The sequence below is a fragment of the Zasmidium cellare genome, assembly GCF_010093935.1.
Source record: "Zasmidium cellare ATCC 36951 unplaced genomic scaffold M409scaffold_1, whole genome shotgun sequence".
Classification (NCBI taxonomy): Eukaryota; Fungi; Ascomycota; class Dothideomycetes; order Mycosphaerellales; family Mycosphaerellaceae; genus Zasmidium; species Zasmidium cellare.
Genome location: NW_022986945.1, coordinates 619,209 through 643,399, shown reverse-complemented (window position 1 = coordinate 643,399; position 24,191 = coordinate 619,209). Strand labels below are relative to the sequence as shown.

The following is a 24,191-nucleotide window of genomic DNA, read 5'->3' as shown; positions in this document are numbered from 1 at the left end:
CATAACTAGGAAACATAACATCTCATGGGAAACTCAGCGCACTCAAAGCACAAACAGAAAAACAAAACAAAAAACCTCACATCGCAAAGCGCCAACGCTCACTCCTTCCAACACCAACGCTGAATTGCCAAGAACCCAAATCCACCTGTGCGCCTGTGAGACCTATCCCCGATGTAGTATCCCTACGCTGATTGCACTGACTAAGAAAAGTTAGCTTGGTTGGTGGTAGGCTTGTGGGGATAGGGGATAGTTGCTTACTAGCTCTCAAACGTGGACAGGTGAGTTCTGGGTACCAGAGCCCCCATTGGTTGGGTAAGGCTCTGTGCGCTTCGTCTTGCTGCCCCGTGGGCGGCCACGGCGCGCCCTGCCCTCCTGGACCCTGTGGTCGTTCCTCTCACCGTCGGTCTTGCCCAGTGCGCCATCTCCGCAGGGGCTCTCTCGTGGCTCTGCGTTAGCTGCAGGAGTGGGGTTCTCCTGCGCTGCGACGGCGCGAGGGGCGACCACCGGGGCGGGATGGGCGGCTACTGGGCCATGAGCAACGGCCATTGGGGCCACTGGGGCCACTGGGGCGACGGGGACGATGGGGGCTGCGATGGCATTTCCCACATTGCCCATAGGCGCTGGCAACGGCGCAGAGTGAGGACCAAGCAAAAGGTCCGGCAGGCTCACGTAGGCCGGGAGAGCTTGGCGCACGAGGAGGTGACGAAACGCCTCAGGAGCGACGCGCAGATCCCCGTAAACTCGCGCCAACTCCTCCTGGCGCGCGTACATCTCTTCGCCGCCTTCGCCAGGCGCGAGACGGTACTCCACCCGGTTGGTCTGGTCGACCAGGTAGTACTCGTAGATCACGTCCATGTCTGCCGTGATGTTAGTTGACGTGAGGGCTGTTCACCTGATGATTACTTACTGGTATCCCCACAATTTCTTGAGCTTCTGAGACACTGTGTGCTTGATTGGTGTGTTTGTGGATGTTGTTGGTGGTGGGGGATGGTTGATGGTGTGAGCTGATGTGATTTTGCTTGACTGACATTTTGAAGGCGGAGGGGACCCCGTGTAATCTATATACCCTCTGAATTCACGAGGACTGTTGTCACAAGGTTTTAGCGGACAAGTGAGGCCCATGGACATGGAATGTCGACTGAGCGCTGCGCCTTCTTACCCACGTTTGGGCGAACGCGCTGGAGGGGAATGTTTCTTACGCAGGGAGGTGAATGGCCTCGACTGGTACCACTACGCCGAGCGCTACCGTGGGAGATCTGTCTTCACTCGCCATCGATCCCCAGCGTACAAGCATCAGCAGGCCATGGTCGATAGCATAGAACTGCTTTGAGAGACGGGGATGCGATGGATATTTTTTTCGACATCGGTGCCCTCGTACCGTGTGAGGACCGCCTACATTCTGAAGGGCAACGCTGCGCTTCTGAGGCCATCGTAGCAGCGGAAGAAGCGCTTCAGTCTTCACTGCCGCTTTTGTCCTCTGCGTGTTTTTTCCCAAAGGGTGAGGTGAGGTTGAATTGTATCAACGGTGATTGGCTTGCTTTCAAAGCAAGGCTGACGGGTCGGGCGCGCCGTGCCTCCCGCTGTCTAGCATCAGGGTCCAACCAATGTGAATCCAATCACCCGTTTCTCTATCCTCAGTCCCAAACAAAACATCTGGGTCGACAAACGCAACGACAATGCTCTACGTAATCGGCCTGGGTCTTGCCGATGAGCGTGATGTGTCAACAAAAGGCCTCGAGATCATTCGACGAGCCGAGCGTGTGTACCTCGAGTCGTACACTGCCGTCTTGCTCGTAGATCAGCAGCAACTGGTATGCTCCCATCTGTGCTATTTCTGATGTTGAGCTTACGTGCCTACCTGCAGTAGGAAGCCTACTATGGTCGCTCAGTCATCCTGGCCGACCGCGAAATGGTCGAATCACAATCCGACGAGATTCTCGCCGACGCCCACCGAATCGATGTCGCTTTCCTAGTGGTTGGCGACCCGTTCAGTGCTACGACCCATACCGATCTAGCGCTACGATGCAGACAGCATGATCCACCGATTCCCACCCGAACTCTGCCGAACGCCTCGATTCTGACAGCTGTCGGTGCAACTGGTCTGAGCCTCTACAACTTTGGTCAGACCGTTTCCATGGTCTTCTTCACAGATGACTGGAAGCCAGACAGCTTCTACGACCGGATCGCAGAGAACAATACTTTGGGTCTACATACCCTAGTACTGCTTGACATCAAAGTGAAAGAGCCGGATCTAAAAGCACTTGCCAGAGGAAAAATCATCTACGAGCCACCACGCTTCATGTCAGTCGCACAGTGCGCCAGCCAGATGGTGGAGGTGGAAGAGACGCGGCAGCAGAGTGTATGTGGCAAGGAGAAGCTTGCCATAGGTGTGGCTCGGCTTGGCAGCGATGGAGAGCGCATCGTCGCTGGAACACTCCAGGAGCTCTCAGACGCAGATCTTGGGCCTCCATTGCATAGCTTGGTACTATGCGGCAAGAGGATGCATGAGATGGAGTGGGAATACGCCAGGGAGTTCGCGATCGACAGGGAAGGATTCGACCGCATATGGAAGCGTGATTACGCAGGTAAGGTCTAGCTGTGGACATTGGGTGGAGGAGGCTGCATGACCTGAGCCGAAAACCCCTGGTCATGTTTTGAATGCGAGCGCACTGGCCACCATTTCTGTTCGTTTCCCACTCTCTATCATTATTTCGTCTCTCGCAGAATCTCCCCGGTATCTCAATACACGACCACACGAGTTCAGTTGGCCTACTCTCGATGACACAAAAACATGAGCACTGCTTTCCATGAACGAACGAGGTCCGGTTTCAGTTGTCAGGAAGCAGTACGAATCGTCCATGGGCCATCGCCACGAGGCATCTCTAGTGCCTGGCTGCTAACTCTGCGAAAAGCAGCGAGATTTCGACCAGAGGTAACTGCCTGAGGACTGAGTGGCCCACATACTTTTAGACTTCCCAGGCCCAGGGACAGATCACACAGGCCGAAATTCAATCTGCGACGCCTCTAACGACCCTGGCTGTTTCGCAGGACTTCACTTGCGTGCCCTTCGTCCTGGCCATGTTAAAACTTTGTGCGGTGTCACCGAGATGAACGAAGTGAAGAGAATTTCATTCGAAGACGCCTTTGATGAGGACAGCTGGCCGTGGGAAGACGAGCGTTCAATTCGAACAGAGTCTACAAAAGCGTGGTTCAGGGAAAAGCTACCAACTTTACACGGATTCCAATTCCTCGGAGAGCGAACAGCCATCGACAAAGAAGAGCAAGCAACCACACCAGCAACAGGGCCATACAACAATAGAGGTGACAACTTCAACGAGAAGGACGTTCATCGAAATCGTGTACGTTCACGTGTCTGAGGCAAGTATTTGAAACACCTGCAGATCATCTCAAGTCTCGACAGCCACATCTGAGCTCTGGACCGTCATCGCCTCGTGGCAGCCACCTCTCAAATCCAGGACCTCGGGCTCCGTACAGCAGCGAAGCTCAATTCGACGGCGAGACCTGTGAAAGGTACCCAGTACGCAGCTCTATACGGCCCTTTTTCGCGTTGAAGACCATAGCAGTTCTACGCATCACCACTCGACGGAAAAGGGCTTCGAGACTGCAACAGGAACTGAACTGTATCTCACCACGGCCGATACGTAACTGAGGCAAACAGGAATCGAACACTTCTCTTTCCTTCCCGGCGAGAAGAGTATTGCGTAGCCCTGGCGTTGGTGTCGATCAGCGGAAGCACCTACCCCGCCTTCAATCAATCTCCAGAACCCCGTCTCGATACCTCCGCCTGAGCGGACAACAAGCTCACATTTCCTAGAGCCGCCGCCGTTATTACCGTCCGCGACTTGGGCAACTAGCCCAGCGAATGATACGAGAAAGATCCGGCGCGACGTAGAGATGCGCCAATGGTCGACCATCTGGACCTACAGCCCAAGCCATATTCGCCCATGCACCCCACACCGCCATCCCCGCATTATCAGGCGATTAGCTTCTGAGAATACGTGGGGAAGGATGGCCGAAGGGCATGTGAGCTCCATGCAAGACAGATCATCATCGTTGTGCTAACGCGCGGATGAAGGGATGGTCGCGGCCCATTCTGATGTGGCGAAGTTGAGTTCTTAAATCTGCCATTGCGCCGTCCCCTGGGAGAAGTGCTAAGTCCTTTCGTTCTCTTTCACTGCTTCAACTCTATCTCGTATTCTCCTCAGCAACCACAATGGGCAGTGTTGGCGATCCTGAGCCTGAGCGTCTCCTCAAGACCGATCTGTGGCAGTATGGCAAGAGGTTGCGATCTGATGGCCCATATGCGGATAACTTAGACCTCGATGTACTGGTTGTTGGTGCTGGATTCGGTGGCATCAAGGCTTTGTACGATCTGAGGAACCAGGGTCTAAATGTCGTGTTGTACGATGCAGGTACTGGCTTCGGTGGTACCTGGAGATGGGTGAGTGCCACAAGTGAAGAGCGTACAGCATTCAGCCAACGTGGCTGACCCGTATCCTTGCAGAACTGCTATCCAGGAGCTCGCGTGGACAGCCCTGTCCCTATCTACGAGTTGGCCATTCCAGAGGTCTACGAAGATTGGTATTGGACTACGAACTACCCCGACTGGAAAGAGCTGCAAGCCTACTTCAACCACGCCGATAAAAAGCTCGATCTAAGCAAAGACTGTGCTTTCAACACTGTTGTCATTAGCGGCGAGTGGGATGAGGGCCAGGCCAGGTGGATCGTCAAGACCCAAGATGGCCGCACTGTGAAGGCACGATTCATGGTCGTTGCAGCTGGCTTCGCTGCCAAGCGCTGTATGTGACAGGAACCGAATCATGAGAAGGACTGCCAACACTGACACCCTGCAGACATCCCAGACGTACCCGGCCTCGACACATTCAAGGGCGAAATCCACCACTCATCCTTCTGGCCCGAAGAAGGCGTCGACTACGTAGGAAAAAAGGTTGCCGTCATCGGCACAGGTGCTAGCGGTGTCCAAATTATTCAAGAGACCGGCCCAGTGGCAGAACAAGTCACCGTCTACCAGCGCACACCCAATCTTGCCCTTCCTATGGGCCGCAAAGAACTCACCAAACAAGAGCAAGACCACCGACGACCAGATTACCGCTACATCCACGAGCTTCGCGAAATGACCTTTGCTGGCTTCCACTACGACCTATGCGAGCGCAATACCTTCGATGATACCCCTGAAGAGCGCGAAGCCCTCTTCGACGCACTTTGGAAGCAGCAAGGCTTCGGCCTGTGGCTCGGTGGATATAAGGACTACCTCTTTGACCAGAAAGCCAACCGTGAGGCGTACAACTACTGGCGCAAGCAACAGTCGCAGCGCGTGCGTAGCGAGGAGAAGAAGAAGGTTCTGTTCCCAGAAGAGCCACCACATCCTTTCGGTGTCAAGAGGCCGTGTCTCGAGCAGACTTACTACGAGGTGCTCGACAGGGATAATGTTGATGTCGTGAATATTAATACGAAGAATGGAACGCCGATTCAGAAGTTTACTGAGAAGGGCATCATCACTGATGGCGTGGAGAGGGAGTTTGACATTATCGCTTTGGCGACTGGTTTCGATGTGGTACGTATCCGGTCTCGAGTTCTGATGAGACTATGGAGAAGACGCTAATTAGATACTCGCAGGTCACTGGCGGCCTGACCAACATGGGCTTGAAGTCGATCCACGGCACATATCTCAAGGATGAGTGGAAGCATGCAGCGAATACCTACCTGGGCACTACCATCTCTGGTGAGCTACGAAACACACAGTCAATGAAAATCCACAGTTGGCTAATTCAAACCCACAGGCTACCCCAACTTCTTCCACCTCTACGGCCCTCATGGCCCAACCCTCCTCTCCAACGGACCCTCCTCAGTCGAGATCCAAGTGCGCTGGATCCGAGACGTAAGTCCCCATCTCATCACCACCACCACCACCACCACAAGACACTAACCCCCCACCCCCACAGGCCATCAAACAAATCAACCGCCAAGGCCTCAAATACATCAACCCCACCAAAGAAGCCGAGAAAGAATGGAAGCAGCGCATCAACGACCTCGCGGCACCGAGTCTCTTCCCGACCACCGCGAGCACGTACATGGGCGGAGGCATCCCGGGCAAGGCGTTTGAGATGACGTGTTATGCTGGGGGTGTGAATGCCTATGGCCCGGAGATTCGGGGGAAGTTGAATGGGTGGGTTGGGTTTGATACGGTGAAGGCTTAGGATGTTTTGATATGTGGCCTGTTGGTATAGGATGTGTTTTGAGGGGGTAGCGTGGCGTGTATATCCATGAGAGAGTGGTTGTTGAGATATTTCATCTATCAAGCTTTTTGCTGCTATCATTCACTCACCCGTGCGAGAGCCAAGAACGATCAGAACAGGCTCCACGATGAAGCCTCAAGTCGAATGCTGAATCAACACCTCAAACCATACACACCAAACACACAATATCTCAACCCCATCCGATCCTCCCCCAAGCGAATCTCGCAGGATCCCAGTGGAGCAGCAGCACGTCAATCATCCGGAGTCATCCTCCATCCTCCCGTGAGGAAGACAGATAAGAGCACGATAATGGCTCGAGATAGCTATATTTGCGAATGAGATCTCAACCTCAACTTCAACATATGACTCGAGTATTGTATCTTCCTCCATCTTCTTGGATATTCCGGGATGTCGTTTGGTAGTCGACGTGGCCGAGTTTTTGGATCGATCGTTGCCGCCTACCGCGGAGCTTCCGCAGCATTTGAGGATTGATGCTAGTTGCATGTTGGAGTAGGGCTTGTTTGTGAAATGTTTTGCTGAGAGGTTTTAGCATGGAGATGGACATGGAGAAGGAGATGCAATTTCGAGAGATGAGTATACGTACCGTCACCACACCTTCCTCCCCATGACCAACATGTATCCTTACAACACCCACAGCATCACCGAATCATCCAGCTCAAACGACGATTCCCACCGCCACCTCAACGGCCGCCGCTTCCACGCCTCCGCCTCACCGGCGTACTACCTCCCCAACGACGACCTTGAAGCCGCCCGCCTCGACCTCCAGCACTACACCTGGAAACTCTCCTTGAACGGCCACCTCAGCATCGCGCCCATCGACCCCACCACCACGCAGCGCGTCCTCGACATCGGCACCGGGACGGGCATCTGGTGTATCGAAGTCGCGAAAGCGCATCCAGGTGTTGGAGTGATTGGGACTGATCTCTCGGTCATCCAGCCCGAGACAAAACCGGGAAATTGTAAGTTCTTGCAGGCGGATGCGGAGGAGGAGTGGGTGTTCGATGAGGGGAAGAAGTTTGATTTCGTGCATTCGAGGATGTTGACGATGGGGACGCACGATTGGCGCAGGTACTTCGCGCAATGCTGGGAGAATCTCCATCCAGGGGGCTGGATCCAGACGGGCGAGACGCAGTTTCCTCAGAGGCGGGCTGAGGAGGAAGAGGACGATCAGAGGCCTTCTGCTCTACTCCAATGGGGCCAGCATTGCTACGACGCCGCCGCCCAAGCCGGGATCGACGCGCGGGCGTCGGAGGGTTTCGAGGATTTGTTGAGGGCGCAGGGGTTTGTCAATATCAGCAAGTATGAGCTGCAGTGGCCGATTGGGACGTGGGCAGTGGGGAGGAAGGCGAAGGTGATTGGGAGGTTGACGTTGGAGAATATGGGGAAGGCGGTGCCGGGGATTGGGACGGGGTTGCTTGGTGGGAAGTTGGGGTGGAGGAGGGAGCAGGTGGAGGAGTTTTCAGAGAGGGTGAAGGTGGATATGGAGAGAGGGCGGAATTTTGTTCCGATGTGAGTGGGACTGTAGGGAAGGGGTGGGGTGGGGGTTTGCTGACTTTTTGTGCGTTGTAGGGTGATTCATGTGGCGCAGAAGCCGTTCGAGGCGTAGAAGGGGTCAAAGTCCTGGATTTGTCCAAGTTCGCCGAGTCGCTCCCAAGAGCCGGCTGTCGAAGTGCGTTCATGTACTCTTCAGCACTTCAAGTACGCGCCAAAAGATCTTTCCTGCCGCCGCTACTTGTTCGCCACAACGACCCCATTCCCGCCATCCCCTGACCCGCCACCTTTCGCCCTGCTCGTCTCTTTCTTGGCCTCCCTCCTCCTCTTTCTACACGCCTTACACGCACACGTCGGATCCACAAATTCAAAAACCCACTTCTTCGGCCAGACCTTCGTCACAACCGCTCTGATCTTGCTCAATGACTCCAGTCTCACCTTCCCGAACCGCCTCATCAACCATCTGTGCCCGATAGGAGCCCACATCTCCGCGACTTCCTTTCCGATCCCAACGACGTCGTCAAACGTCAGCGATTCCCTTTTCTCCTCGCTCTTGGCGAGCTTAGTCCAGTGCATAGCCATGAAGTAATCTGGACAGTGAGGAAGATCGGAGTGGTCCCGCCTCATGCTGAGACTCCAATCCGTCTCGAAATGGGGATTCTTCCTCGGCAGGAGATCCATAGCACGAGAGGCACCCTTCCCAGGCCGGCCGGGCCGGTTGACGAAAAACCGGACTTCCTGCAAGCCTCTGGCATCGGCGCCCGCGGCTTTGACCCAGCGCTCCGTATCCGGGTCGAGGAGAGGGCTGAGGTGCCAGTCTTGGGTTATGTGGATGGTGAGTTTGAAGCAGTTCTCGGCGAAAAAGATGGGCAGGCTCTCGTGCTGGATCTGGCGGCATGTGGCGGTTAAAGGTGGTTGGCAGAGCCGGGAGAGGGTGAGGTAGTCGTTGGAGATTTGGTCGACGAGGACGAGTTGGTAGATGATGTTGCGGAGCTCGCCTGGGAGTCGGAGGAAGGCGCTTTGTGGTTGTTGCTTCCAAAGGGGTTTGGAGGTAGCCTCGGCGGGAGATGGTGTTGGTGCTGGAGCTGGTGTTTTGGAAGGTTGGCGTTTCGTCTTCATGATGTGGGTGAGTATGGGAGAGGGTGTTTGCAGGTGCGTTGTGGATGGGAAATGGAGGAAGTCCGAGGCGAGCTCCCAAGGAAAGGAAAAGAAAAGAGGTGACTGGTTCGCATTACCTACATGAGGCGTGCGAGGCGTTGGCGGCCTCAGCAGCCTAAAGTCAGATGTCGATGCCTGAGGTTACTACTATCACTGCTGGTGGCTTTGCACTCAATCACCTTCGTCCGTAAGTATAGGGCACTCTTGAAGTGAATGGATCAGGTCAAGTCTCGCCATGATTGGCCTAGTTGTTCGAATCCACGGCCAGCGGTATATTGCATCTCTTCAGGAGGCGGACATCATCTCACCGTCGCCCTTGGTACGATCCTGGCCAACAACGCACATTGCTCTTCCAAAATCCTCGTAACCAATTTCTTGGGACAACCAGTCCAGGATTGATGTGGCATAGCACAGCACTATGAATGGCAAGTGCGATGGTCCGCCGGGGGCTTAATTCGACTTCACCTCTCTCCAGCCACTTTCTTTTTCTCCATCACTTCAACCAACATCAAGACTTCGTGTCGACACCTCTTCGCCTGAGAATAGAGAATGATACCACGGACGAGAACATGTTTCCTGGACATATTCGCTGGAAACCGACGCAAATGGCCTGCTATACGATGCGGAAGAACTGAACGGGCGACTTCTTCCAAGGCGGGCGCTGCTATGTGTCTTAGAGCAGCACCTTCAAGCCGGCGAGCCACTGCAGACGAAGTGCCTTGCCTCGACACCTTTCCGCACTGTGCTCGCTGAAGGGTGAAGAAGACGAAGAGAAGAGAAGACTCCCACCATCACACGCTCATCAAAAAACGCACGGCCACAGTTCATCAATCGGCAACGACCCCCACAAGCGCACCGGCCAAGTCTCAGCGACAGCCAATAAAACGCCTTCTCGACGACATCGGGTCGAAATCCTCCTCAAAACCTGGATTCTAGCCACCTCCAGCGATGTCACGCATCGCGACGGTGACGTAGCTTGTGAGAGCTCTCTGGCGACAGAGCTCTGGATGAGGCGCATGCCTCGTGCGCCTCTCCTCCTGGACGCGTCTGTGTAAAACTTGGCTGGGCTTCTACTCTCTTCCCTCTCTTCCATACTCTCTAAATACTTGCTTTGGGATTATATCGTTGTTGTTTGCAGTGTCTCGTTGAAGAGGAGAACCGACAGCATGTCATCGGCTGTCAACGATCTGAAGAAGCAGCAGGACCAGCTCCAAGGTACGTCGAGTACATCGGGATACCTATGGAGGGCACTTCCCATGGCTGCTGCGACCGCCGCAGCGGGATACTACTACGTTAGTATGTTGCCCGTTCGACTCGGTGCGCAGACAATTCGAATCAGCACGCTGAGGTGCTCGAATGTCCAAATGAATGTTTTCGACCGCTTTCTTCTTTTACAAAGCTTCCCAAAGTGAGACGTGCTGACCCAATGCCCAGCTGGTATGCAGAAGATCTCCATGGTTGACAACGAGCTGCCCAAAAAGGCACCTCCAAGGAAGCCTCCGACTAACAAGCCCCCAACAGCAACAAAGGCACCGCCAGCAGAGAAAGCTCCTCCAGCGAAAGCTCCACCAGCGAAAGCTCCAGCCAAACCAGCGGCTCCCAATGTCGACTCTCCAGCTAAGAGCGCTCCTCCTGCGAAGAAACCACCAGGCGCTGCCACTCCCCAGAAGCCAGCTTCTACACCCACGAAAGCACCCGCGAAGCCAACGCCTCAGAAGCCGGCTACGCCTGCGGCAGGAGGGACTCCACTGAAGAAGCCAGTTCCCAGCAAGCCAGCTAGCAGTGGAGGACCTACACCGGCGAAGACGCCCGCGAAAAAACCTATCCCAGCCCAGCCACAGAAGGCCGTAGGACAAGCGACTGGAGGAGCAAAGGCACCCGCCTCCCCAGCGAGCGGTACTTCGACTCCTCTGAAGAAAAAGCCTCCGCCCCCAGCAGTCAGACCACAGAACAAGAAACCAGCGCCAACAGGCGCACTAGATGATGCCGCTGAAACAGGTGGAGACACCGCACAAAAGGCCACAGGAAAGGCTACCGGCGCCGCGCAGAAGGGGCTGGGAACGGGTGTGAACGCCGCGAACAAGACCGTCGATGGCGCCGGCGGCGCAGTCAACAAGGGCGTGGGCGCTGCTACAGGTGAGTCCTATCCACCACCACCAGAACGACTAGACTTCCGCACAGATGCCCGCTCCGTCGAGCAATGGCTCCCCTCCTTCCTCACGTCCCGGTGGAAAGCCGCCCTCGATCGAACGCGCTGATCTGTGGTCACAGGTTCCCTCGACAAAGCCTCCGGGGGACGCACAGCCCCCGCTACGAAGAAGGTCAACCAGGTCGGACAGGGCGCTACGTCGGCTGTCTCGGGCGCTACGAAGAATGTGGGCGCGACGGCGCAGGGTGCGGGCAAGAATATCTCGAATACCGCTGGGGGTGCGATGGGAGATCTTGCGCAGACGGGCAAGGATACGGCGAGTGCAGTGCAGAGGAGGGATATTAAGGGCGTGGGGACGGGTGTTGCGAAGGTATAGATGTCTTTGCGATTGCTGAGGACTTGTGGTGGAGTGCTAACGTTTGATAGGGTGTTGGACGGACTGTCGGTGGTGTAGGCCAAGGGGTAAGACATAGCGGCGACCTCTTGACCTCTAAGAAACTGACAAAGTGTCTAGGCTGGCTCTACCGTCTCCGGCGTAGGCAAAGGCGTCGAAGGCACCATGTAACTCTTCCCAACCACCCACCCAATCCCCTTCCACCAACTAACCACCCCCACAGCGGCGGAGCAGGCAAAACCCTCGGCGGCACAGTCGTAAGTACCATCTCCCTCCTCCCTCAGCCCAACCCAACTAACCCTCTCCCCAGGGCGGCCCAGTCGGCAACACGGTCAGCGACACAACCGGCAACGTAGGCAAAACCGTCTCAGGCGCGACCTCCGGCCTAGGAAAAACCGTCGGCGACACCTCCTCCGCCATAGGAAAAGGCGACATCAGCGGCGTCGCCTCCGGGGCCACAGGCGGCGTAGGCCAAACCGTCGACGGAGTCGGCAAGGGAGCTGTACGTTCCTCACCTCACTTCCCTCCCTCTCCCCCAATGACCACCCTGTCATCAAAGATGTACTGACGTTTCCGTGTGTAATTCTAGGGCGACTCAATCGAAGGCGTCGGCAAGAACGTCGGCGGATACATCCCCGGCCGCGCAGGCGGAGCCGTCGAGGGCGTGACCAAAGGCGTGGGCGATACCGTCTCGGGCGTCACGGGCGGTGTCGGCGAGGGCGTGGGAAAACTCGGCAAGGGAGATGTTATTGGTGGTATGTCCCCACACCTTCTCTTCCCCTGTCCAAATCCCCTATACCTGTGCTTGTGCTAACGAACATATCATAGGCGTCGGATCCACAGTCGGCGGCGTAGGCAAAGGCGTCGGCGGGTTGGCCTCGGGCGTGTGGGGCGGGATCTCGGGCAAGAATCGCAAGCCCAAGGAGGAGCAGGTCGAGGAGGCTGGGGAGGAGGCGAAGGAGGGCGCGGAGGAGGCTGCTGGGGAGGCTGCTGGGGAGGAGAAGAAGGGGGGCACGTTTTTCTGATTGGGAGGTTGAGAGGTTGATTGGGGGGATCTGGGGAAGTGGATGTGGATGTGCGCTGTTGTAATGGAGAGGGGACATGGATGGGATGTGCTTTTTATGTGACAAAGATATCGACAGCACGGATGGATAGGACAGGTAGTTTAGGTCAGTGAAAAGAAAAAGCGAGAAAGCGTACAGTAGTAAATCAAACAGACTTTGAAAAAGAAAGAAAGAACCATTTCAGTCGTGTTGTACTTCATTGCATTAATCCTGTGAACTGCGACAAGAATCTCATCTCTTCCTTCCTTTTCCCCACCTCGCTCGCTTACTAGTACTCTCCGCGAATGGGATATCACACAAGAAAGGTCTCATCAATCAAGACCCCCCAAAAAGTCTCAAGAATGCAACCCTTGTCCCGCAACTCCCCTTCAAGCATCAAGACGCCACGGGCGCCTTCGCTAACGTATCTCATACAAGAACAAGAAGAACAAATCTCAAGACCCAAGTCAGAATCAAGATGCCTCAACAGCACCAGCGACATGCTCCTGCTGTTGACTCTGGCTCGCAATCTCGCCGCCAGACTGCAGCTCAGCCCAGTCGCCCCAGAGACCACGCTTGCCGCGAACGCGGATCGGCAGGCCGAGTTCCTTGTTGTCCTGCTCGACTTTGATGGCGTCCTTGGTGCCGAGGACGAGCAGCTCGAAGAACATCTTCGTGGCGTCTTGCCGGGATGTTTGCTTTTCGGGGCACAGGTCGGTGAAGAGGGCGGATGCCTTGACGCGTTTGGATGGGGTCGGTGGCTCGTTGGCGGTCTTGGGGTGTTCTGGGGCGAAGTGGTCGCGGAGCATGTGGACCATCTTCTTGGTGCCCAGTGCGACGGGGCCGGATTGTGATGGGTGCAGGAGAGGTGCTTCGGTGATGTCGAAGTTGACGGGCTCTTCGTCGTAGTTGTCTTGCTCGTTGTCAAGTTCGTCGTCTTGCTGGGGTTGGATACCGTCTGAGTGAACAGTGGCACCGAAGTCGTCCGCGCCAGCATTTATCTGGAAGCCTTCATCTTCCTGTGGAATCTCGAGCTGAGGAGCGTCTTGTTGCTCGCCGTCGGTCTCAACGTCTGCGATGCCTGAGTCTCGCTTGCGCTTCTTATCACCTGCTTTCCGCACCACCTCGAGAGAGAGGATGCCACGAAGCTCTGGAGCCCAACCCTGCATGCGTCCATCACCCATCAGGTTACTAACAAAGGTACCATTTCGCTGCATCTCCATGAGCTGAAGCAACACTGGGTCGTGTGGCAAGAATGTAGGTGCTTTGATGATGGCATTACGATCATCCTGCTGCTTCTTGATCTGGCTGTTGTGAAGGGTCGTCTCAGAGTCCATCTGCATAACCTTTCTCCGCTTAACACGCTGAGGAGCTTGAATGATGGTGGCATCAGTATCGTCGTCCATCTGAGCCTGGCTGAGTTGAAACGTCTGCTCCAGATCGCGCCCCACACTGGAACGAACAGATGAGAGGGGAGATTCCGATCGACGCGCTTGTTCGGTGGCTTGGTCTGCGCGAAGGAGGGCATTCTGGTTTGCCCGGTCGATTTCGTCATCGCCCATGCCGCCCATTGGCATGTCATCGTCATTCAAGAGCATGCCGTCGCCTGCTGTACCAGGCCGCATGGAGGCTTCGCGACCAAGAGTAGTGTCATCTCCCACGCCAAAGCCAAGATCCAGGCCAAGGTCGTCATCTTCGAGGAGAGTTGGCTCATCGTTGCGAGGGGTGGCTGCACGACGTCCCTGTTCGATGGACGGCCCCTCACTCATTGCGGGCGATCTAATGGCATCCTGACCAGGCTCAAGACCAATATCCAGGCCAAGGTCATCGTCGTCAAGTTCGAGAAGACGTCTCTCTTTGGGTCGGCTGGGGGTCTGACTATCCATGACTTGACTCATTCCAAAATCGAGGAGGGTAGAGTCCTGTCCAGGTGCGCGCTCTTCGGGTGCTCGTAGCAGCTCTTCGGGATCTGGAAGCGGTGCGAAAAGGTCCACTTCTGTGATGGTGTCTGCGAGCATCAAAGTGTGCGGGTTGGCCTTGTGGGATTGATCGCTGGGAAGATCAACATTCCCAGGACGGAAGGCCTTTAACAATTAGTCCTGCGTTATTACTCAACGATATCGTGTGTCGTACCATCTTGATTTTGAGCAGGGCTTCGCTGCAGTCGTCCATCAAGTACTTTGTCTTTCTGTTGTAGATCTTGACGACACCGAGCAGCAGCTGCCCACTCATTCGTAAAGCGATAGGTGCAGCATTCTCCCCAATGATATCCCTCACGCTGTCCTGCAAATTGGACTGCAGGACGGTCTGTTTGTTGAGCTTTCGATCGAGATTAGAGGCCAGCCAAACGCGAGCCAACGGCCCGGTCTTGGTCAACAGCGACTCTGAATAGAACATGTTGGCGTGTTTGGATTAGAAGATGTGTTTGCGACGGCGATGAAGTGTATTTGAAAGGGCGGCGGGTGTTGTGGGAGATGTTTGCGGTGTTGGCGCGTAGTGGGTTTGTTGTTGTTTTGGTGTGACGCGACCGCGTCTGGTGACGGCGCCGGGGGGTGATTAGGCAATGATCATTCCGGTGATGCCGCTGGGCCAGTTCCAATCCGTATCGCGTACCCGCTGAGCAATGTCGTGGTGGTGGAGGTGGTGTTGATGGTGGGAGTGGAAGAGAGGAGGGCTTGTGAGAGTCGCGGAGCTGGTGACATTCCGGGTGGCTGGAGGCTTCGGTTTGGTCGAGGCGGCTGTTCCCGCAGGCAGCCAAACCGAAAGCGCATCACTTCCGCGGCGGCGCCACGAGCAGTATAGGCTATAGGCCAACAAGCTGGCGGCGACGAGGCCGAGCTTCGTCTGGGGAAGGAGAGAGCCTGGACTGGCCGTGCCTGTATACACCTTTCACTCATATCCCACCAATTCCGCCTATTGACCACCGCAAACGTCAAAGAACCCACACGACAAACCCGATCAGCACCGATCCGCCGACCTCCCCCCAAATGCGCGCACCTTCGAGACCTTAAGCATTGGACAGTGACAGCGTGCTTCATGGCTGTGGGCGAGCGATGTCCCGAACCGATTCTCCTATAATCCCTCTGCACAACGACCCACGGCCCTCGACCCCTTCTGCGCATCTGCAGCCTCCGCCCGACAACAATGGCAGGGGACATTCGAGAAGCGTCAGTCGGGTCAAGATCCCAGGCCAGCAGTCGGTGACCGCTCAGCACGCGACCCTCACTCCAGACCAAGTCGCAGAGAAACATTCTACTTCTCTAATCCATGGCTTGCACCCGTCGGACGCTTCCACGCGGCTACATGTGCAGGGACCAAATGAGCTGCCACAGGAAGAGCCAGAGCCGCTATGGCTGCGGTTTGTCAAGCAGTTCAAGGAGACTCTCATCCTGCTGTTACTGGCAAGCGCGGCGATCTCAGCTATTATGGGTAACTTTGAGGACGCAATATCAATAGCCATTGCTGTCACTATCGTCGTGACAGTGGCCTTTGTGCAGGAGTACAGGAGTGAGAAGAGCTTGGAAGCGTTGAATTCGCTGGTGCCTCATTATGCGCACGTGATACGGACAGCTGCGGACGAACACAGGCGAGCATCTGGGTCAGTGGAGAATGGCGAAGCAAAGGGGCCAGGGAACAGCGATCTGCCGGCAGCTGAGAAGGCCAGCACGACTATATCTGCTTCTCAGATCGTGACTGGAGATCTGGTCATGTTTCACACCGGCGACAGGATACCGGCTGACATTCGTATAACGCATGCGGCAGATCTGAGCATCGATGAGAGCAATCTTACCGGGGAGAATGAGCCTGTGGGAAAGAGCGCAGATACCATCTCAGTAGGGACGTACATGAACGGCAGTACCGATGCAGCAACGCTGGAATCGAGCAGGCTGGGAGCGAATGGAGAGATCAGGCTGAACGATCAGACAAACATCGCTTTCCAGGGAACACTGGTACGCTCGGGATATGGACAGGGTGTCGTCATTGGGACTGGCGGCGACACGGAGTTTGGCGCAATCAGTGCCTCACTACAGGAGATCGAGTCGCCGAGAACGCCATTACAGCAAAGCATGGATCGCTTGGGTAAGGACCTCAGCTACATGTCTTTTGGCGTCATCGGCTTGATCATGCTGGTTGGACTCTGGCGAGGCATGAAGTTCCTAGAGCTTTTCCAAATCGGTGTCTCTTTGGCTGTTGCAGCCATTCCAGAGGGTCTGCCTATCATTGTGACAGTGACACTCGCTCTGGGCGTACTGCGAATGAGCAAACGAAATGCGATTGTCCGGCGACTTCCGTCCGTGGAGACGCTAGGTTCAGTGAATGTCGTCTGCTCGGACAAGACAGGCACACTTACTGTCAACCACATGACGGCGACCAAGATGTGGAGCTTTGGCCACGATCAGCCCCAGGATGTGACGAAAGTTCAGAGTGACTCTCCCAACGGTGCGACCACCCAAGCAGTCCTGAGGACAACCAACATCGTCAACAACGGACGACTTAACACACACAGTCACGGCCCTGTCACTGCAGCCAGTGCGGCAGTCCTAGCGAATACAGGTGGTGCTGACGACCTGGCAAATGCTAAGAGTCGGTGGGCAGGTCAGCCAACGGATGTTGCCCTTCTGGACCTCCTGGACACTTTCCACGAAGATGACGTACGTGCCCGAATTGGAGAACGTAAACATGAAGTAGCCTTCTCAAGCGAACGCAAATGGATGGGAGTGATTGTTGGAGGCATGGATGGTGACGACACTGCGTATATCAAGGGTGCACTGGAGAGAGTCATCAGCAGATGTGACACCTACATCTCAACGCAAGGCGGAGAGGTGGTTCTGGATGAAAGAAGAAGGCAAGAGGTGGACCAAGCTGCACGGCAGATGGCCGAAGAGGGTCTCCGTGTTCTTGCATTTGCCTCTGGACCAGTTCGAGTGAGAGCAAGTCGAGATGTTAGCAAAAGCCGCTCCGTAGGGGAGTCCCGCTCTTCCACACCTGCGTCTATGCTGGGACGTTCTGCTACGAATCAACTGAGCGAAGACACTTACAACGGACTATGTTTTGCTGGTCTCGTCGGCATGTCTGACCCGCCTCGGAAAGGAGTCGACAGATCGATTCGACGGCTTATGGCTGGTGGTGTCAAGGTGATCATGATCACTGGTGATGCCGAGACCACTGCCATTGCCATCGCAAAGAAGCTGGGTATGCCTGTCAACATGTCGTCAGCCATTGGTTCTCCCGTTTTGCGAGGAGACCAGGTGGATCAAATGAGTGAAGCTGAGCTTGCCGAAGCGATGACACGGATATCCATCTTTGCACGAACCAGCCCAGATCACAAGCTAAAGATCATCAGCGCACTACAAAAGCGCGGAGACGTGGTCGCTATGACTGGAGACGGCGTCAACGATGCCCCAGCGCTGAAGAAAGCAGACATTGGCATCAGCATGGGCAAGTTGGGGACTGACGTCGCCAAGGAGGCAGCCGACATGATTTTGACAGACGACGACTTCAGCACCATCCTCAGCGCCATTGAAGAAGGCAAAGGCATCTTCTACAACATCCAAAACTTCCTCACATTCCAGCTGAGCACTAGTGTGGCGGCATTGGGGCTGGTGATGATGAGTTCGCTGGGAGGGTGGAAGAACCCCCTGAATGCTATGCAAATCCTCTGGATCAGTGAGTCTACTCCTTCCCCCATACTACACCATCTCCTGCTGACTCGACCACAGACATCCTGATGGACGGCCCACCCGCACAATCCCTCGGCGTCGAACCCGTCGACCCAGCCCTCCTAACGCAACCCCCTCGCCCGCGCAACGCCCGCGTCCTCACCCCGCGCCTCATCCGCCGCGTCCTCCAATCCGCCATCATCATCCTCCTCGGAACCCTCTTCACCTACGTCTCCAACCTCACGCCCTCCGACCTCGTCGCGCACAGCGTCTCCGCCCGCGACACGACCCTCACCTTCACGCAATTCGTCCTCTTCGACATGTTCAACGCCCTGACCTGCCGCTCCGCGTCGAAATCCGTCCTGCTCGGCGAAGTCCCCATCTTCGACGGGGACAAAGCCGAGGGGAACAAGATGTTCAATTACGCCGTTCTGGGCAGTTTGTTGGGTCAAGGGCTCGTGATATATTTCCCGCCGCTGCAGAGCGTGTTTCAGACGGAGGCGTTGGGGGCGTTGGATCTTGTTAGATTGGTTGCGATGGCGAGTTTGGTGCTTTGGGTTGATGAGGGGCGGAAGTGGTGGGAGAGGAGGAGGAGGGCGGGGATGGTCGGCGGTGGGTATAGTCGGATTGTGTAAAAGGGGTCAAGTGGGGATTAGCATGCATGTGTCTTGTATAGTTGAAGTCGTTTGGCAATAGTTTTGATGTAGTGTATTCTGAAAAGCATGTTTCATACTGCATAGACACGGTTTCAAGTCATGCCTTCATGATCATCTACCTCAAATTAGGCAGCCTCATCTCCTGCGCCCCGTTCGTGCCATTCACACCATTCGTCACCCCATCCCCATTGCAGCACCCATTACTCTGCGCTCCATTCGTCTGCACGCCGGCCCCGTTGACAAGTTTGCTCTCCAAATTCTTACTACTAGGCACATCAATCGCCGGATTCGCCTCAAAGAAATCACTCGGCCGCAATCCCACCGTATGAATCTCCACCGGCATAACCGGCCAATCCTCCACGCGCGGATTATGCGTCAGACCGAAAACATTCCAGACCACGACGTCCTCGTTGCGGATATTATCCTGCCTCGCCACGGCGTCCGCCACGCCCCCCGTCTCCGTGCGCGATTGCATGGTATACCGCCCCGCGGCGTAGAGTTCGTTATCGACGTACTTCGTCGCCCAGATATGGTGATGCGCGAAAGCCGCGCGGCGGGATTGGATGCTCGCGGGGTCGGCGAGGAGGAGCTGGGTGGGTGGCGGCACGAGTTTGAAGCCTACGGGTTTGCCGCTGATGGGGTTTAGTTTGGATTCGTTGATCATTTTGAAGACGCGGTTGGTCGAGGGGGAGGCGTCGGCGTGGCAGGAGGTTTCGAGGGGGGTTCGTCGGACTTCGTAGTAGTTTCCGCGGGGGTTTGTGCTGGGGTTCATGGGGACGGGGAGGGAGTCTTCTTGGATTATGGTGTTGGTGTGGCCGTCGATGGCGGGGTCGATGCGCAGGGCGAAGATGTGTTGGTGGGCCTGTGCTAGAACCTTTGAACAGAAGCAAGAAATGTTAGCGAATGTCTTTGGGTCATGACGAAGGGTTCGTTTGGGTGTACGTACTCCGGGGCCCACGACGTTGCCGTAGTCGGATTGTTTGCCTGGGTCGATGTTGACGACGGAGACGATGCCTGTGGCGCGGGTCTCAATGTCGATGCCGCCGGCTTGGTTGAATTTGTACGCGAAGATATATTCGTAGTTGGCGAGGCTGTGAGATCGTTAGCGAAATTCTCAGTGGCATTGTAGTCTTGATATTGCAGCCGTTGTGTTGAGTAGCTTGGTCGAGGTGAAGTTGTGGGAGACAAAGGGGCTAGGGCCGGGAGGACTTACGTGATGATAAACTGAACAACCAACTCGCGGTTACGAGTCACAACCGCACGGCCAGTCCTCCAGTTGGTATGCTTCCAACCAATGCCGTTGTCTTGCTCATGCAGACAAATTACATTGGGAGCATGTTTGATCTCATTGTTGCCAGCAACAAGAACGCCATCGAAGTACTTGATGACACCGAGACAATCGCACCCAAGCGAGAGATTATTCGCACAGTTTCCAGCTCCACCGTCTCCAAAATCAAAGGCCTGCTTTCGGTGGAAGGGATTCCTGGCATCGGCGTATGGGACGGTCATCTCACTGACGGAGAGGCGGTAGAACATGCTTCGGCCGTCGTAGGTTACGTCGTGGATGACGGCGCCTTCACGGGGGTTGAAGGTGACTCGGAATCTCCATCTTTGCCATTCGACTAGGGAGTCGTCGGTCACGGAGAAAGATGGTCCTTCCGGTTGTGAGACGTTCAATGGCTTCAAGTCCTTTCTGGTGCCGTTTGGCAGCAGCTCTGGAACGTACTCTGCAGATTTGCAATGATCAAGGACTTTCTTGATATGAGTCTTGCCATCTAGAGCGTCTCCCTTGCCGCCAGTAGCCAGTCTGTCAATCTTGACGATTTTCTTTGTCTGAGCATCCATGACCGGGATCAGAGGCAGCGGGTAGGGGTAGAAGTTTGTGTCGGCGTTGCCCTTCCTCTTGTCGTAGGCAAAGACGAGGCCTTGGAAGAAGCGTGTGTTGCCATCTTCCTCATCGGGTCCGCCATAGGGCCAGGGTTCCACAATGATGTCGAAGCCTTCGGGCAGTTCGAATTCGGCGAGAGCGTCCTTGAATTCTTGCGATGCTTCGACGCATTCTACGAGGTGGTCGAACTCAGAGCTGAGAAACAGTCAGCTGGAGATCGTACATGGGGTTGGAGTCTGACGAACAGAATCAGCGGCGCCTGGTGCTCCTTGCCAACAACTTCATGCTCAATACGAGCTTTCTTCGAGACGTCGACAACAGCCTCGTGGAAATACGGGATCTTATCAGAACCAATAACATCGTACTGACACCTCGCCAGACGTGACGGGCGAGGAGACGATTCTGTAAGGCTGCCCGCGTGCTCGAGGGCCAGGAACTTCTTCAACTCGGCTTTGGCAGGTTCTTGGAGGAAGATCTCTCTGAGAAGGATGACCTCGTTCTGGTCGTGCTCTGAGATGATGATGTCTTTCGCTATTTCTGTCTCTTGGTAGGAGAGCTGCTGGAGGGGGTGGGGCGCCATGTTGGGTGTATATCAAGATGGTATTGTGGAGTATTCGGGAAAGGAGAGGTTGGGGTACTTCAGAAGGTGAAGGTGATATGAAAGCTCGAGGTATGGGGAAGCTAGATGATATACTCCACGTATTCTGGTCGTTTGACTCAGCCTGAATGCGAAACCAACGATCTCTTGGTTCACGCATTGGTTGGTGAAGTGGTAAGGTCGAGCCCGGAAATCGTACCGCAGCGATTGCGTTCCGCAAGTTCGGCTGTACTTGCTCTTTTTGGACAGCCGCTTTCAATGTGGGACAGCATTGGCCAATGAGCGTGAGCTTGTCTCCAGCGACAGCAACTCCTCCTAGTGCCGTGGGCTTGACACATAGCAAAGACCAACTCACAACCACGCCTGGGCTTGGATACCCCAAGGCTGTCGCTCATTCTTTGCCTCTTCTGGAAATTTCAACCACTCGTGACTACGACAAGGAGGTTGCTCCGGGGTCCGCGCGCGACGTGATCCACTTTCACCGAGACGACCCCATTGCCTGACCACGGAGCATTGACCATGACTCTGAACTGGACTCATAAGGCTCCCGATTCCTGTGCGCTCCTCTGTCCCTTCTTGATGCTTGAAGTCCTCTCGCTAAAGTTGATTTGCTAAAATTTACGGCCTGCCGCCACTCGAAGACTTCACATTGGAACGCCACGAATGACATTAACAACGCACATCTCGGTGGGTCATGCTATCTCGCCAGGACCAGGATCAGATAAGAAGCAGTGTTATCTATCGACTGAACGAGGCACTCTTATCTCGACGCCCTTTGCTCTAACAGTATTACAACAGAGAATAGCGACCTGAGTCTTCCTAACTAGGCGGATCTACTTCCAGCGCGGAGCAATGCCGTCCAAAGCCTATGTTCCGCCTAGTATGTAGATCTAGATGTACCCCTCGGGTATTCGAATGTAAGTTGAGGCTACACCTTATTACTCTTGTAACAAGGACAAGCCGTTCGAGTTTGGAAGTTTGTTGTTGCATTTGCCTAAAGTCACGTTTTCTCCGATCATTACCATACCTTCATACTAGGCAGAATGACAGGCCACGATTCAATCGACAAGAGCCATGAACCGACCAAGGGATCTGAGCTCACTCTCGAGCCCGTCATGTCAGCGGTCAAACCTGGAGAGACAGAAGAGCTTCGAGAAGGGTTCAATGTCTGGTCGTTGGGGGCTCTCTTGGTCTGCCTCATGGCAACATGGGAGGCCCTGGCTACGGTTGTCACATCTGCTTTGACGAATGGCGGGCCTCCTTGCCTCTTCTACAACTATATAATTTCGTTCCTGGGGACATTGGCATTGGCCGCTTCGATGGCAGAGATCGCTAGTATATACCCGACCGCAGGAGGTGAGTGAGAACGATCAGTGCCGCAGTGGACGCTCGAACTAAGGAGATGAATCTTTCAAGGACAGTACCACTGGGTCGCCGCTTTCGCACCTCACAACATCCGCCCCTTCGCATCATGGATCACAGGCTGGATCTCCATAGGCGGACAACTCGCTTTAACTGCATCAGCCGCCTTGTCATCCGGGCTCCTATTCCAAGCCCTGCTCATCCTCAACAACCCAAGCTACGTCCCGCAGCGATGGCACGGCGTCATGTTCTACTGGATGGTGCTCGCATACTCCTTGGTCATCAACGTGTACGGGTCGAGGATTCTGGCAAACACCAACGTTGCTGCTGGCATCCTTCACGTCGTGGGCTTCGTCATTATCGTGGTCATACTTGGAGTTATGACGAAGGACAAGAACACTTCGGAGTATGTCTTTACAGACTTCTCCAACACCAGCGGATGGAGTTCGAACGGCATCTCCTGGCTCGTCGGCCTGCTATCGACAGTCTACCCTTTCCTAGGGTTCGTAGCACCAACACCCCTCGCACACACCAAACTGACAATGACAAAAGCTACGACGCCGCCGCCCACATGTCCGAAGAACTCCCCCGCCCCTCCAAATACGTCCCCATCGCCATGCTCGGCTCCATCCTGATCAACGGCCTCATGGGCTTCATCTTCTGCATCGTCTTCCTCTACTGCCTCGGCGACCTCGACGTGCTCCTGCAGACCGCCACGGGCTTCCCCTTCGTCCAGCTCTACTACAACGTCACGCAAAACCAAGTCGCCGCGACAATCATGACCCTCTTTCACGCCCTCACCGCCCTCGCCGCCAACTCCGCCGGCCTGACGTCCACCAGCCGCACGGCGTGGGCGTTTGCGCGGGATCGCGCGTTTCCGTTTAGTGGATATTATAGCCATCTCGGGCATAAGAGCCAGATTCCCGTGAGGATGTGTGTTCTGCTCACGGTTCTGCAGTTTCTGCTCGGGTTGATCTATATTGGGAATACGACGGCTTTCAACGCCATCCTGTCCATGTCGATTCTGGGCATGTATGCTTCTTACGTGCTGCCAATTGGGTTTATGCTGTGGTATGGACGGAGGTCGGGAGCGGGTCCTGCGAAGGGGTGGTTTTCGCTTGGGAGATGGGGTATGATATCTCCTACACCACCTCAATGGTTTTAACTATACTGACATCTCGCAGGCTCGACGATCAACACCATCGCACTCCTGTGGGGGGCCCTTGCTATGCTCTTCAGCATGTTCCCTAGCTATAAGCCCGTGACCCCGGAGAATATGAATTATTCGTCTCTCGTGCTTGGGGGCTGGGTGATTGGAGGTAGTGTCTATTATGTGTTTTGTCAGCGAAGGGTGTTCGAAGGGCCCGTGATGCTCCTTTAGATACGACAGTGGAATGCGGCCGAGTGGCAGTCTTGATGTTGTCTGACGTTTTTCATTTCATTGCTTCGTTATTGTGTACAGTGTGAGATGGTGCGACATACTCCTTGCTTCG

General features: G+C 55.2%; 10 protein-coding genes across 10 annotated transcripts; 6 read left to right on the top strand and 4 right to left on the bottom strand.

Annotated features, from left to right (window-relative positions):
* Positions 1-264: 264 nt before the first annotated feature.
* Positions 265-855, bottom strand: M409DRAFT_15906 (uncharacterized protein; the record flags this gene model as incomplete). Its single annotated transcript, XM_033803400.1, has 1 exon — positions 265-855. The coding sequence occupies one exon, from the start codon at positions 853-855 to the stop codon at positions 265-267; it is 591 nt and encodes a 196-aa protein (XP_033674517.1).
* An 821-nt stretch (positions 856-1,676) lies between these two features.
* Positions 1,677-2,596, top strand: M409DRAFT_61958 (uncharacterized protein; the record flags this gene model as incomplete). Its single annotated transcript, XM_033814956.1, has 2 exons — positions 1,677-1,811; positions 1,868-2,596. 2 exons carry the CDS (start codon positions 1,677-1,679, stop codon positions 2,594-2,596), a joined length of 864 nt encoding a protein of 287 aa, XP_033674516.1.
* Positions 2,597-4,234: 1,638 nt separating this feature from the next.
* On the top strand, positions 4,235-6,239 carry M409DRAFT_15904 (uncharacterized protein; the record flags this gene model as incomplete). Its single annotated transcript, XM_033803399.1, has 6 exons — positions 4,235-4,462; positions 4,526-4,820; positions 4,875-5,596; positions 5,659-5,764; positions 5,823-5,920; positions 5,985-6,239. The coding sequence occupies 6 exons, from the start codon at positions 4,235-4,237 to the stop codon at positions 6,237-6,239; spliced, it is 1,704 nt and encodes a 567-aa protein (XP_033674515.1).
* A 673-nt stretch (positions 6,240-6,912) lies between these two features.
* Positions 6,913-7,905, top strand: M409DRAFT_15903 (uncharacterized protein; the record flags this gene model as incomplete). The annotated part of the gene is made up of 2 exons (XM_033803398.1): positions 6,913-7,808; positions 7,869-7,905. The coding sequence occupies 2 exons, from the start codon at positions 6,913-6,915 to the stop codon at positions 7,903-7,905; spliced, it is 933 nt and encodes a 310-aa protein (XP_033674514.1).
* Positions 7,906-8,027: 122 nt separating this feature from the next.
* On the bottom strand, positions 8,028-8,909 carry M409DRAFT_15902 (uncharacterized protein; the record flags this gene model as incomplete). Its single annotated transcript, XM_033803397.1, has 1 exon — positions 8,028-8,909. The coding sequence occupies one exon, from the start codon at positions 8,907-8,909 to the stop codon at positions 8,028-8,030; it is 882 nt and encodes a 293-aa protein (XP_033674513.1).
* A 1,205-nt stretch (positions 8,910-10,114) lies between these two features.
* Positions 10,115-12,516, top strand: M409DRAFT_15901 (uncharacterized protein; the record flags this gene model as incomplete). Its single annotated transcript, XM_033803396.1, has 9 exons — positions 10,115-10,244; positions 10,383-11,084; positions 11,220-11,467; positions 11,524-11,559; positions 11,612-11,658; positions 11,715-11,748; positions 11,802-11,993; positions 12,081-12,246; positions 12,320-12,516. 9 exons carry the CDS (start codon positions 10,115-10,117, stop codon positions 12,514-12,516), a joined length of 1,752 nt encoding a protein of 583 aa, XP_033674512.1.
* A 491-nt stretch (positions 12,517-13,007) lies between these two features.
* On the bottom strand, positions 13,008-14,931 carry M409DRAFT_15900 (uncharacterized protein; the record flags this gene model as incomplete). Its single annotated transcript, XM_033803395.1, has 2 exons — positions 13,008-14,618; positions 14,668-14,931. 2 exons carry the CDS (start codon positions 14,929-14,931, stop codon positions 13,008-13,010), a joined length of 1,875 nt encoding a protein of 624 aa, XP_033674511.1.
* A 656-nt stretch (positions 14,932-15,587) lies between these two features.
* M409DRAFT_15899 (uncharacterized protein) lies at positions 15,588-18,829 on the top strand (the record flags this gene model as incomplete). Its single annotated transcript, XM_033803394.1, has 2 exons — positions 15,588-18,201; positions 18,255-18,829. 2 exons carry the CDS (start codon positions 15,588-15,590, stop codon positions 18,827-18,829), a joined length of 3,189 nt encoding a protein of 1,062 aa, XP_033674510.1.
* A 136-nt stretch (positions 18,830-18,965) lies between these two features.
* M409DRAFT_15898 (uncharacterized protein) lies at positions 18,966-21,318 on the bottom strand (the record flags this gene model as incomplete). The annotated part of the gene is made up of 4 exons (XM_033803393.1): positions 18,966-19,712; positions 19,797-19,941; positions 20,064-20,933; positions 20,984-21,318. The coding sequence occupies 4 exons, from the start codon at positions 21,316-21,318 to the stop codon at positions 18,966-18,968; spliced, it is 2,097 nt and encodes a 698-aa protein (XP_033674509.1).
* Positions 21,319-22,379: 1,061 nt separating this feature from the next.
* M409DRAFT_15897 (uncharacterized protein) lies at positions 22,380-24,079 on the top strand (the record flags this gene model as incomplete). Its single annotated transcript, XM_033803392.1, has 4 exons — positions 22,380-22,692; positions 22,753-23,200; positions 23,251-23,828; positions 23,883-24,079. 4 exons carry the CDS (start codon positions 22,380-22,382, stop codon positions 24,077-24,079), a joined length of 1,536 nt encoding a protein of 511 aa, XP_033674508.1.
* Positions 24,080-24,191: the final 112 nt, after the last annotated feature.